This window comes from Lathyrus oleraceus, chromosome 6, assembly GCF_024323335.1.
Source record: "Lathyrus oleraceus cultivar Zhongwan6 chromosome 6, CAAS_Psat_ZW6_1.0, whole genome shotgun sequence".
Lineage (NCBI taxonomy): Eukaryota > Viridiplantae > Streptophyta > Magnoliopsida > Fabales > Fabaceae > Lathyrus > Lathyrus oleraceus.
In genome coordinates this window covers 4,816,125-4,828,282 of record NC_066584.1, presented here as the reverse complement: position 1 = coordinate 4,828,282, position 12,158 = coordinate 4,816,125, and the positions used below count along the sequence as shown (strand labels likewise).

Sequence of the window (12,158 nt, the reverse complement as noted above, 5' to 3'; positions counted from 1 at the left end):
TTGAAAAATGACAATGAATGTAAGCATGGCCCTGCCTTATGGGTAGTCAAAGTTTCTAAATGAATGCCATCCTTTTAATTATTATTTCCGAAAATCATACATTCATTAGTATAATTAAAAATCAACTTTACTAAAATTTCTAAAACTAATCACATCAAAATATTTTATTTTAAAAAAACAGTAGAATAAATAAAATCATTAAATTAATTTAAAAATAAAGGCAAAGACGGAAGAAGAAAAAAGAAAAGTATGGGTGAAAGTGATAGAAATAGAAATGGATGAAAGCTGGAAAAACAAAATCACGGTTAGATTATAGAAGCACACCACCGTTAAATACATTCCGTTATAACGCTTTCTGCTTCTTCTTCAGTTTCCACCACCAACACGCCGTTAAGCCCATGAACGCTCCCAAATCCTTTTCACTTTTTTCTCTCAATTTATAGTTTTCAAGTAAGATTCGCATCTTCTTCGTCTTTAATCTTTCGTTTTTCTCTTTAGGTTCGACTATACTTGTCTTCACAATGTTTCAAAACCCTAGAAATTGATTTTTTGAAGTTGATTTATGCTTTCACTTTTTTAGCTGTTTAAGGTAATATGTAGTTGATTGTAATTACTTCGTCGCATATTTGGAAATCTTATAATTGAATTAGTTTTGAACAAACTTGGAAGATGGTTTAATGATTTCAGATTTTGCCTGTGGGTTTACTGTTGAATTGCGGTAGAAGCTTTTTAGAGGGGTTCTTTGTATTTAATTTATGTTTATTGTATGCAATTAATAGAAATGTTTGTTGATAATTGAGTTGAATAATAGGATGGCTGCATGCTCATTTGAACTAGATTTGTAAGGCAATCAGAATTCAGAGCATTATAGTGTGCTTTATTTAGGGCTTTGGAATCTGAATGATTTTTAATGCTTCTTTGTTGCTTTGAAATCTCGGTTTAATCTTATTTTTTGTCTTGTTTGTTCTTCAGGAGGAAGTTGGATTGCTGTTTCTTGTTGTTGGAAATTAAGGTTGGCTTTTGAGTTTTTTTATTGCAATTTCCTTGAACTTTATTGGATTTTTTTGTTTTATTTATAAGCATGGCTTGAATAGTATTTTTCTGTATTTCTACTATTTATATTGATCATTTTGTATGTCTGCAGTTATTATGGGTTCGGCTTGTTGTGTTGCTGTAAAGGATCGTAGTGATAGTACTAACAGAATTGAAAGAGAAAGTTTGCATATAGATGTCGCACGTTCACCATCATGGAGCTTTAGATGGGATAGTCGGGGGCGTGTTACTGGTGAAATTCAGAATCCTTCCTATCACTCATCTCATGCAGTTAGCAGAAATGTCAGCATGGAGTTTAAAGGCTCGTTAAGTTCTTACCGAAGTAATTTATCTGATGGGGGAAGCATCGTGGACAATTCTGCAACTCCTGTTTCTCTGAAGTCGCCTGTCAACGAGGCATTGGCTGCAAACATAATGACACCATCTTCTGGTAAATTCTAAACTCTAAACTCCTACTCTTTTGCTCTTCACCATAAGAATAATAATAGGAACAATTCATATCCAGTAGAGGGAGATCATATTACTATGTGAACTTATGTGTGATCACCAAAGAAAATCAGAGCCAAAGCTCCCACCTTTGGAGAAAACTAGTAGCCAAGGCACATGCTCAAAAATAAAAAGATAAAATGATCCTTATGTTATCCCGGTTGGTTGGACCCCTTATGCAACCATTCTCTCTTCCATAGCTAACTCTTCTATAAGAACATATTCTCTCTCCTTAACTGCATATCCCTATATTTTCTGCTTTAGGCTTAAGGGGATATACTTCTAGGATCTTGTGCTTATGTTTGTATTTCACTAACCCATCACGTAATGTTTGATGGGTCTTAGTTGGAGGTTAGAGACTTAGTCTTGATCATATAGAGGGGTATATGACAATTAAAACAGTTTGAATTCAATCTCCCATCTGTAATAACCTTTTGTGAACAGCAATTATCTCATGAAAATACTCCTTGGTTACCCTTAGACAACCTTGTCATTAAAGTCATCAAAGCGCTTTAAAGTCGATCAATATTTATATTAAGACAACAAGAATGAATACAAAACGTTAAGTAAATAACAAGACTATGTTTATATCATAATTGGTTAGGTTTATAGATATCTTTCGAAAAATGAAAAGCTTTGCTGTTCCAGACTTATGTGCATGGGATCTCGATCTTACATGTCTTCTTAATATCATGTGTTACTTTTTTTTGTCCTTTTCTTTTGATATTTCTCATCCAGGATAATGTTTTTGAACTTGGTTCTTTTTGTTTATTGGTCCTAGATATTGCTTATTGACATTCCGTTCCTTATGCTGTCTTTTATGTATTTTTGTTCCTTGGTTGCTGTTTCCATGTTTCATTGATTTTTCTTTTTTTCTTCTCGTGTGCTTGTTGCAGATCTGTCCATGTCAAGCAGTTTTTCTACAGTGGTTAGTTTTGATCAACTGATTTGGGACCGTAACTTTGTGGTGCATAGTGTTAATTTTAGTCTTTGACAGTACTAGGCTCACTCTTAATTTTTGTTTCTGTTTAGGTGAAGAATCCAGGAGAATCTTCAATACCGAATCATTCCTTTTCAATACCTTCAGTTTTATCAACACCTAAATCAGGTCCTTTATATAATCATGATTATCATCATCCCAACTCTACCCCAACAAGATGGGCACATCGATCTCTAGGAAAGCCACTGTTGAGACAGATTTCTGATAATCAGATCATGGGTCTAAAATCACCAGACAGCTCAATTTTTGAAGGGAGGGTATCATTTGTACTCTCCGCCTGCAGCAATGACATTGAAGCTATATCCCAATGTGGATCGTCTGATGGCTGGTCGATGCACACCTTTTCTGAGCTGGTGGCCTCGCAAAGGGGAAGGTGGTCTTTTGACAGTGAGTGTTTAGGCTCAGGCCGTCGAAAGATCAGTGGATCCAGTAGCAGGTTGTCATATTCACCATCCATGGATCTACAATCTTGTGGAGCTTGCACGAAGCTTTTGTCTGACAAATCAGCATGGAGCAACCAGAAGTTTGTTGCCAACAGTGATCTCTCTGTTGTAGCCGTACTAATATGCGGTCACACATTTCATGCAGAATGCTTAGAGACTATGACTGCAGAAGCAGATAAGTATGATCCATCGTGTCCAATTTGTATGGTTGGTGATAAGCACTTTTCAAAGTTGTCCAGAAAATGTTTTCGGGCTGAAGCAGAGATGAAGGCCAAGAACCACAAGATATCCAGAAATCGTGTAGTTGATAGCTACCTTGATGGTGGTTTTGATGTTTTTGATGGCCAAAAAGATATGGAACTGGGAGGAAAAGTTTCAAAAATGGAGGCTAGCTCCAGTACGAGGAGCTCAGTTGGAAAACCCTTTTTGAGGAGGCATTTCTCAAATGGGTCAAAGTGTAGCCAGTCTCTGTCTGAGAATGATTCTCCTAGGAAGAAAGGCTTTTGGGCAAGATATAGAAAAGATTGAGTTCAATTTGCTGTAAGAATCAGCCCCTTTCTAATTAGAGAAGTAATATAGCAGACTTTCTATGTAGTCTAACTTCACTTACAATTAGATGAATTAATTTTGACCAGAAAGTCCAGTCAAGGTGATATGGTTCATATGAATATGATTTGTATGAATATGGCTTCCCTTGGCAAGTGTTCAGCCACAACACTGGCAGCACAGGATGGTAGAGGAAACAAAAACATGTTTCTTGCAAAAGATGCTTTCACTTGTTTTATGGTGTCAGAGCCAGAGGAAGTTGCATCGTGTTAACATTTGGCAGTCTTTGAGGTTAAAAATCATAGGCCGGAATATGTTAGTTATATTTTCAGAAATGATACTCAAGAGTCAAGTGAAATTGAAGATTGTCATCTGTCACAGTAATTATGAATGGTTGTAATTGATATATATTGGCCACAAGGTGGTGTATTTTTTTATTGCTAAATAAGCAGTATTGAATGCCTGTGACTAAACTAGTATCGTAGTAGGCTTTTTATTAAATAAGCGATTACAATAAACTTTCTAATCCACTCTTTTATTAGTTAAACTTTATGCTGTTAATTTTTTGCAAAGCTTATCTGAGATAATGAGATTCTTCTAATTTTCAACATTAAGAGCATGTGTTATCTCAGCGTAAATGACATTTTCGACTTTAAACTGGGATTTATCTTTTAATGCCGTTGTGAAGAAAAACAAATTTCTAATAAAAATGGACACGTAAAAGGAGATAAAGAAGATGGCAGAACAATTCATGTTTCAGTTCTTTTTGAACTCCATGTTCAACATTTTGAGTTATTACAATGGCATTTATCCAATTTGACTCAAACATGATGAGATATGAATCATGTAAGACCAAAATATGATCAATCACAGAGAAAAGGGCTCTGAATCTGGTCAATTATACTCTGCAAACCAGATTTGTAATCAGGGTAAAGTAGTTGCACTCCAAGTTCCTTCTTCATCAAGGCATTAGACACTCGCTTCTCACTCCTTTCATTTCTTGATTTTACAATTGGCCACACTTTCTGTTCCAGAGGTTGCAAGTTCAAGCCTGGCCACTTTTTCTCCACCAATTTTCTTGCATATTCAAATACTTCTTCCCTTGGAGCTGGATCATCATCAACTATATTGTAAATTACCCTGAAAATTACATGTCCAAGACTGTAATCAACAACCAAAGTCACTTCTCCATTTCATGTTTTCACTTCTTTCTTACTATGTTATCTATTTTCAAATATGTCTGAAAAACCCGTAAACAAAATGTTGGTTTCATTATTTGTTGTACAAATCTTTGAAAACATAAAACAATAAAATAATTTTGTAATTAAATTTAAAAACAAACAGACCTTAATTAGCAGAAACCAGACACTAGTGTAAATATAAATTCGTGAACAGCAATGACAGCTGTTATTATAGTGTGTTCATGATAAAGGAATTCTAATAAACCTACAATTTAACATCTGAATTTGTTGATGGCAGAGTCAGTTCAGTGTCTGATGTGTAGCTAGCTAGCTAGCTACAATTGTTGTTGCTATAATTGGCTAAATATTCTATATGTTGCAAACTCTTTCATCTGTTTTATTCAGTACAGTTTTTAATTCTATAATAATATAATGGCAAGAAGAATTGCCAATACACATAATGAAGGAATTGAAACAAAATTATTTCGGTAGACCCAAGGGTGGTATGCGGGCCAAGCCAATTATTTCGGTATTAGTTGAGAGTGGGACATGTGATAAACAGTTTCCAGTTCGTTGGTTAGATTGCTATAAATAGAGATAAAAAGAGGTTGAGAAGGGGGCAGTTGGTTGGTTGGTTATTAATTGTGGTAGGAGCATGTACATACATCAATAAAACTCTTGTTATAATGGAAACTCGCCTGTGGGAAGAAGGTGCGTCAATAGTAGCCATAAGTGCCTGACAGATATCATCAACATGAACTCTTGACGTGTATTTTCGGTGTTTTCTTCTCTTCTGACCTTCTGACAAGGGCTTTTGCTTGATTAATGTATCGACGGCACTGAAACAAAATAACTGTTATGCCAAATGAATATAGAATACTAATACTAAATAGACATGTAAGTGACAGAGAGACAGGCCATTTAAACATGAAACCCCATGTCACCTATTAGCATGACATATCATTGGAATGAGAGGCTTGATTTGATTGATATGTTATCCAACTAGAGCAAAAAAGGTAAAGGATTTTATAGATCCACAAAGAAATTGATATTAAAGAAACATTACTTGGAAGGAAGTAGGGATGGGAGTAGGTTAGATCGCCCGATATAGGCCCGTGACCTAGCCTATGCAAAGTCTCACCGGCCAATTTAGCTTAAAGGTCAGGTTTTTAGACTTTTCTAAAAGCCTTTTAAATTATTTTTTTAAAAAAGCGGGATTGGGCTGGTAAAATAGTCTATTAGACCTTTCTGACCGGCCCATAATAATAACTATATGTAACAAAAGCATAATAAGAATAATAGTGGTATAAGCTTTTGTATTAAAAAATATGGTGAAGTAGGCTTTTCAACGGGCTTTTTAGAAGGTCAAGCCTAAAAAAATGAACCTATGATAGAAATTAGGTCAGACTCTTAACAGTTTCAAAGTGATCTTGCAAAGCCTAGTTTAGTCTATTCCCGCCTGGGATTGGAAGATAGATCACAACAAAAAAGTGTGTACCTTCTACCAGGGCCATAGATACCTCCCAGTCGAAATACTAGTGGTGAGAGCCCGAGATGGTGAGCCAAACATGACCAGCCTTGTTCAGAAGATAACCTTAATTTAGCCAACTCATTTTCTGGATTTGTAGGATAACTGCCACATTATGACGTACACATTAAGAGCCAACTAACAGAGAAGTTTCAGAAATTGTAGAAGACAAAAGTGTTTTATTTCGTTACACTATCTTACTCCTCATCTACCAATTCACCGTCACAATCTCCATAGACACCTGCAAGCGAGACAGAAAATGTCTGTTAATTTGAGACCAATGCCTAATGAAGCAGCTGCAGAAGTACTTGACTTGTATCAACCAGAACAGCAAGTATGGGTCTGCAATGAATCTATGTTGGTATTTTAATGCATATGCAAAATCAAGCTTTTATTTTAATCATTACAACATATTTCATCATTTTTATTACTGACGGACATGGGTTTTTGCCACGTTTACGCTTTAGGAGTCAAAGATCCCGCCGGCTCCGCTCCGTTTTTTGGCGGGCGGAGCCAAGGCTTCCGGCCCGTCCCCTCTACTTTGTCTGCTACATCTTGCCCCATATTTTGGCGGACCTCCCCGTTTGCCACTCCTACTTTTAATAGAAAAAAATGTACATAATAATAACCCGTGGCTCCTCATCAGTTTATCACAAAACTTATCTTCTAAGTAGCTCTTTCTGGCTGAAAGGATGTAGCTTAAAATGCTTGAGTTTAGAATGGTTATGAAATTGGAGAATTTTCAAACTAGGTCGCACTGCAAACCAATGCCAGCAACAAGAATCATTGTATGAACAAAAACAAGAAATGATGTCTTCCAACTATCAAAGTTAACTCGATTTGACAGCCAAAGTATTGTATGAAAATTTATGGAATAATTTTCTCTTTTGAAATCAGAAGGAAAAGAACAAGGCAAAAGCGCATAACTTTTTTGTTTACATATATGTCTGAAGAAACGGCGACATTAAACTCATTACTAATTTCAGTAAAGACTTACTTGTTGAAGACAAGTAACAGAGCCACTGAAGACCCCCATTGACTAAAGAGCTTCTAATAAGTTCTTCATGCTGAAGCATCTACAAAATCATTCAAATAACAGTAAAAAGGAGAAACTGAAAGAGATTATCAAAGAATACAAAATTGATTCAGTATGGTAAGACATAACCATTGTTATCCTAAGGTCATACCGGGTCACCGATCCCGACAACAGGAGGGATAGAAACAAGAAAGTGAGTGTAATTTCTCAGTAGTTGTAGGATACTCAGACTGCAAAAATAATTATCTGTTTCAGTTGCATGCATTCCTTTGAATATCATAAAATTAAGAAACCATGTTTTATCATCTAATAAGTATTTTCATAGCACCTATAACAAAACCTAACATTGTCCCGAGTGTCAGCTCGGTTCAGTTGGTAGCCGTGCAGGGACAACATGAGTGAAGGAGTTAAAAGACCATGGTTCTGACAAAGGCCTATCTGGTGTCTAACACGTGTGAGAGACACATGTAGCTACGATTAATCATTTAAATTTTTGAAAGTATTACCACTCAACAACATGATGAATTCATTCATTTAAAAACAAATTATGATATAAATTACCAATAGACTCACTCAGGTTGGTTTGCATCAAAAAGTTGAACATGAAACCCCATATCCTCAAGCTTCTTCTTCTTTACATAGGTTGTGCAAGTACCAGATACAACCCTACACCAACAATCATAAACCCAATAAGAAAAATATGAACTTTGAAGAATCATGAAACAGAGAAAGGTAATTAGTAGAATGATCTTATCTAACCATCCTTGATTTTGGAGTTTGCGTGCAAGGGTTTGGCCTACGAATCCCATTCCTAGAATAAACATTCGGTTTTCCGATTTTGTTGATAACGTTTGTGTTGCTGACAGCGAGATACCGAAATTTCTCTGAACATTTCCATGGCGGAAACAAATCGGCGAAGCTAGAATTTGACCAATTTCCATTCCTTTCACTGTTACAATAGTTTGGTTTTTATTAAACTAGAACTAGAATTTTGATTTATTTAAAATATAAAATATTTTACATAAAATGTGAAGTATCAAAATTAGATACATCAAATATTTGAAAAAATAATTAAACAAGTGTCTATGACTATGTTTAAAGTGAACTATCCTATAGGGTCCTAATTTTCTAAGGACGCCAATAATTCAAAAATAATCAGATTGGAGATTTTATCTGTTGAAAATTTAGGGGCTCAATTAGTATAAGATTTGAGTAGTATAACATATAAGGATTTTTTTTTATATTTGTTGAGTATTGAATGAACTTTATAATAGCTTTGAGATCTTGGGTACAAAAATGTGATATTTAAGTTTGATTACAAAGAAGTTTTTGAAAGGTATGATGAGATAAAAGGAGATTTTATTGATATTATGGGTAATGTTGATTATAATTCTAACGTAGTTATAATTATGTTAAAAGATAATTTAAATTAATTGTGAGATAATCCAACATTATCTGATATGGAAGTTAGAATCAGTTAGAACGTGGTTGAGTGGTGAAGTTAGTACGTTGTTTCCTACTCAAGTAACCTCACTTTGTATTTAAGCACATGGAAGTTACCAATCAAGGATTCTTGGTACAACAAAGGGAAAATAACTTCTAAAGATAATGATGGTGATGAAGATAAGATACCACATGATGATTCATATGGTTCTTAAACCATGGTTTTTATGGCTGTAGTTTCATATGAGTGTCTAGATTCAAAGACTTGGTTCTTGGACATAGGCTTCTCAAATCACATGAGTCAAGTTTGATGAGTACAAAAGAAGCAAGACCGAACTTGTTAATAGCAGATCATTACAAGCAGAAAGAGTAGGCAACATGATCATTACAAAACGTAATGGCAAGTCATCAACAATTAAAGATGTGTGATATGTGTCAAGTATAAAGTGTAACCTTCTGAGTGTTGGTCAACTTACTGATAAAGGATTCCCAATAATAATGAAGAATAAGACCTTTGAACTTTTTGATCCAGCCAACAAGCTAGTTGATCTTACCTGATCAGGAGGGCCTTCCAAGGTCTTGGTGAATGGGCCAGAGAATGAAATGAGAGGGGGGTGTACCTGCAAGGTGCTCCAATGCTTAAGTCAGAAAAGGTACAGAATGAGGTTATCAGAGTGTGAGTTAGAATACCTGCCCCTTTGCCATGAAAGGGGTATTTATACTGAGCCCCCAGCGCTGGGCCAAGGCTCCTAATGGGCTGGATTAGCTAGGCCCAAGGAGGAGCTGCCAGGGGACGCGTCAGAAGCGTTAAGACCTAGACCAAGGTCTGCCCCCTGGTCCAACTGCCCCTATCCCTAAGGAGACAATATAGGGGAGTTGGGTGACGTGGTAAGTGAGATGCCGTTATGGCTCTGCCCGACACAACTTAGGTGTCCGCGACGTGGGTTGACGATAAGTGGATGGAGATCATATGAGGAGGGCCCGGTCGTCGCCCGACACATATTTAAGGGGCCGGGGAGACGTTCTTCGGGCGGACGGTCGTTCACCTGACGTGTCCTCGTGGTCGTTTGGACATGGACTTGGCGAGCATTGGGCCGTGCCGTGCCTAGTGTCACGGCCCAGTCCAGAACAGGAGCCCCCCAAGTCGAGTCTCTGAGCCAGAGAGATGACTTATGTTTCAACTAAGGGTTCCCCGAGATGATGGGGAAGCTTGATCGTTAGACAGGTGAGGTTGTAACAGACCTATTCATGACTGACCTTTTCTCCGGGAATGTCGGGGATGGAGGTGATCGGTTGGTCTGCACCTTCCTTGTAGTAGACGTGGGTATGACGCGGGGAGGTGGCGTCTTGGTGAGTCGAGGAGACGGATAGGTGCTCGGGTCGTTTCAGTTTCTTATCTTTGATAGACGTGTCTCAGAATTAGTGGCGTCGCTTCGTTTCGTGTGCAAAGACGGCGTAGGCAGGCTAGGCAATGATGACCTAGCGTGTTGGTCCACGTGCCAAGCCCTATAAAAAGGGGTTGAGTAACTTCATCTCCACTTTTTTCGCTCACACGTTCACCGGAGTTCTCCACATTCTCTCTCGTTTGCTCGCTCAACCGTCTGGACCGCCGTCTCCGCCCGTCCTCCTATCTGAACCACCGTCTTCTGCTCGGGCACCACCGTACCCCTTTCAACTTAACTATGTCAGGTATGATTTTCCACTGTGATCCACTGTTTTTCCTCGTTGTTTTCTGTCAAACGCATGCTATTTTTGTAGAAATGTGGTTGGGTTTAACTTAGGAATAGTGTAGTGGACTGTAGGTGTATATTAGATGGTAGAAAATAGGGTTGGGATCATACTGTACCGGGCCTAAATTTCATATGCCGGGCAATACTTGCATAGGCTGTATGAAGTTTATGCCCGGTCTCCATAGAATGCGCGCGTCACCGAGTTGAGCACGGTTAGTGTCCGTCGCCGCTACGCCCTTTCACTTGACCTGCGGTGGAAGGGTGGATTTGATATGACGTCGAATTCATTCTTTCTGTCTGCGTTTCAGGTGCTACCGGGCGCTTTCGACCGAGGAGGGAAGATTCTGGGTCCTCCACCGAAGACGCGACAATCGCTCGTCTCCCTGTCGGGGATGGGAGTGTCCGAGGTGGTACCGAACACGCCTCCTCTTCCGGGCAGGTCGACTTCTCATGGGTTGCGGACGAGCCCTTGGAGGAGGAATCAGACTTCTGTGACGAGGCCACCATCGCTTACGCTATGGTCGAGACCATAAGCCGGGAGGATCCACCAAACTGGTATTGCTGCGGTCATCCGGGTGATGGAGACGGCCATGGTTTTGACCGACACTTCGGTCTCCACTGCCTCGCTGGAGGATGCCCTTTTGCAGGTTCGGACGGAGAAGGAAAGACTATCTAAAGATCTGTCGGACTACAAAGAAGAGCATCGGCTGCAGGAAGGGCTGAGCCAGAAGCTGGAGGAGGTGGAGAAGGAGAGGGACCAGTTGAAGGCTGCTAAGGCGAGCTTGGAAGAGCAGGTGGTCGACCATCAGAAGCTGACCGAGGACAACGCTGGCCTACGGGCTCAGGTTGAGTCTCTCGAGGGAAAGGTCCGTCCTCTGGCAGATGAGACCGAGGAGGAACGCGCCCTTGGTTCGCGCGGTGAGCTGCTAGGGCATCTTCGGACTCTCAACCAAGATCTCGTGGCCTGCTTCAAAGAGGGTTTCGACAATGCTGTCGAGCAGCTCGGGCTTCTGAACCCTGAGTTGGTGACAGCAGGGTCGGCCTATAACTGCTGCGTCCGGGATGGTGAGATTATCTGCCCGTTTGAAGCGGAGGAGGAGCTGGGGGGAGAAGAAGAAGAAGAGGATGAAGAGGTGCTCCGAGCGGAGCGAGTTTATTTGTTTTTCTTTGATTTTAGTTATCATGGCCTGCGTGCCTTATGTATTTTGGCCTTCGGGCGTTGTAATATGGCCTTCGGGCGTACTTGGCTTCGGCCACTCTTATCGTTTTTAATGTATGAATATTTTCGTTATCATTCATTGTGCTCGTTTGTGTTTGATACTTGTTTGTATGAATTCGTACTCTGCTCGACTTTGTTAATCTCCTCGGTTTAGGGAACCGACGGAGTGTCGGGCTTTGTGCCCGTGGGTATCGAAGCCCGGGTCCGTTGTTCGAACCCTGGTCCCGAGGCTTGGGCCCTCCCATCGCGAGCTGGGTGCCCTGCCAGTCCTGGTACTTCGACGTTGAGTCTTGGTCAAGATCCCAACCGTCGGGGAGGGTTGTGTTTGTTATGTGACCCCGGATCGTTCCCGGGTCTCGTGGTTCCTCCCTGGGGTTTTGGGGACGAAGAGCGTGGTCGTACCTGCCACGTCTCCCCGTGGTGTATTTAGCTGTGGTGTATTTAGCTGTAATATTGTCTAAGTTTTTCTGCGTTCCATGGTCGAGCGAGTTGT

At 39.6% G+C, this 12,158-nt stretch overlaps 2 protein-coding genes across 6 annotated transcripts; one reads left to right on the top strand and one right to left on the bottom strand.

Moving 5' to 3' along the window:
• The first annotated feature begins 228 nt into the window (after nucleotides 1-228).
• On the top strand, nucleotides 229-4,058 carry LOC127091339 (uncharacterized). Of its 2 annotated transcripts, none has more exons than XM_051029954.1 (5): nucleotides 229-450; nucleotides 973-1,012; nucleotides 1,145-1,483; nucleotides 2,436-2,467; nucleotides 2,572-4,058. In XM_051029954.1, the coding sequence occupies exons 3-5, from the start codon at nucleotides 1,150-1,152 to the stop codon at nucleotides 3,508-3,510; spliced, it is 1,305 nt and encodes a 434-aa protein (XP_050885911.1). In that variant the 5' UTR covers nucleotides 229-450; nucleotides 973-1,012; nucleotides 1,145-1,149; the 3' UTR covers nucleotides 3,511-4,058. The 2 variants fall into 2 exon arrangements, with proteins under 2 accessions (XP_050885911.1, XP_050885912.1); XM_051029955.1 differs by lacking the exon at nucleotides 229-450 and adding an exon at nucleotides 502-589.
• Nucleotides 4,059-4,265: 207 nt separating this feature from the next.
• LOC127091340 (uncharacterized) lies at nucleotides 4,266-8,321 on the bottom strand. Of its 4 annotated transcripts, none has more exons than XM_051029960.1 (8): nucleotides 8,033-8,304; nucleotides 7,847-7,939; nucleotides 7,425-7,503; nucleotides 7,235-7,313; nucleotides 6,439-6,478; nucleotides 6,208-6,342; nucleotides 5,375-5,548; nucleotides 4,266-4,668 (listed from the first exon to the last, which is right to left on the bottom strand). In XM_051029960.1, the coding sequence occupies exons 1-8, from the start codon at nucleotides 8,212-8,214 to the stop codon at nucleotides 4,392-4,394; spliced, it is 1,059 nt and encodes a 352-aa protein (XP_050885917.1). In that variant the 5' UTR covers nucleotides 8,215-8,304; the 3' UTR covers nucleotides 4,266-4,391. The 4 variants fall into 4 exon arrangements, with proteins under 4 accessions (XP_050885917.1, XP_050885918.1, XP_050885913.1 ...); XM_051029961.1 differs by having other exon boundaries at nucleotides 5,408-5,548; nucleotides 8,033-8,289; XM_051029956.1 differs by having other exon boundaries at nucleotides 7,847-8,321.
• Nucleotides 8,322-12,158: the final 3,837 nt, after the last annotated feature.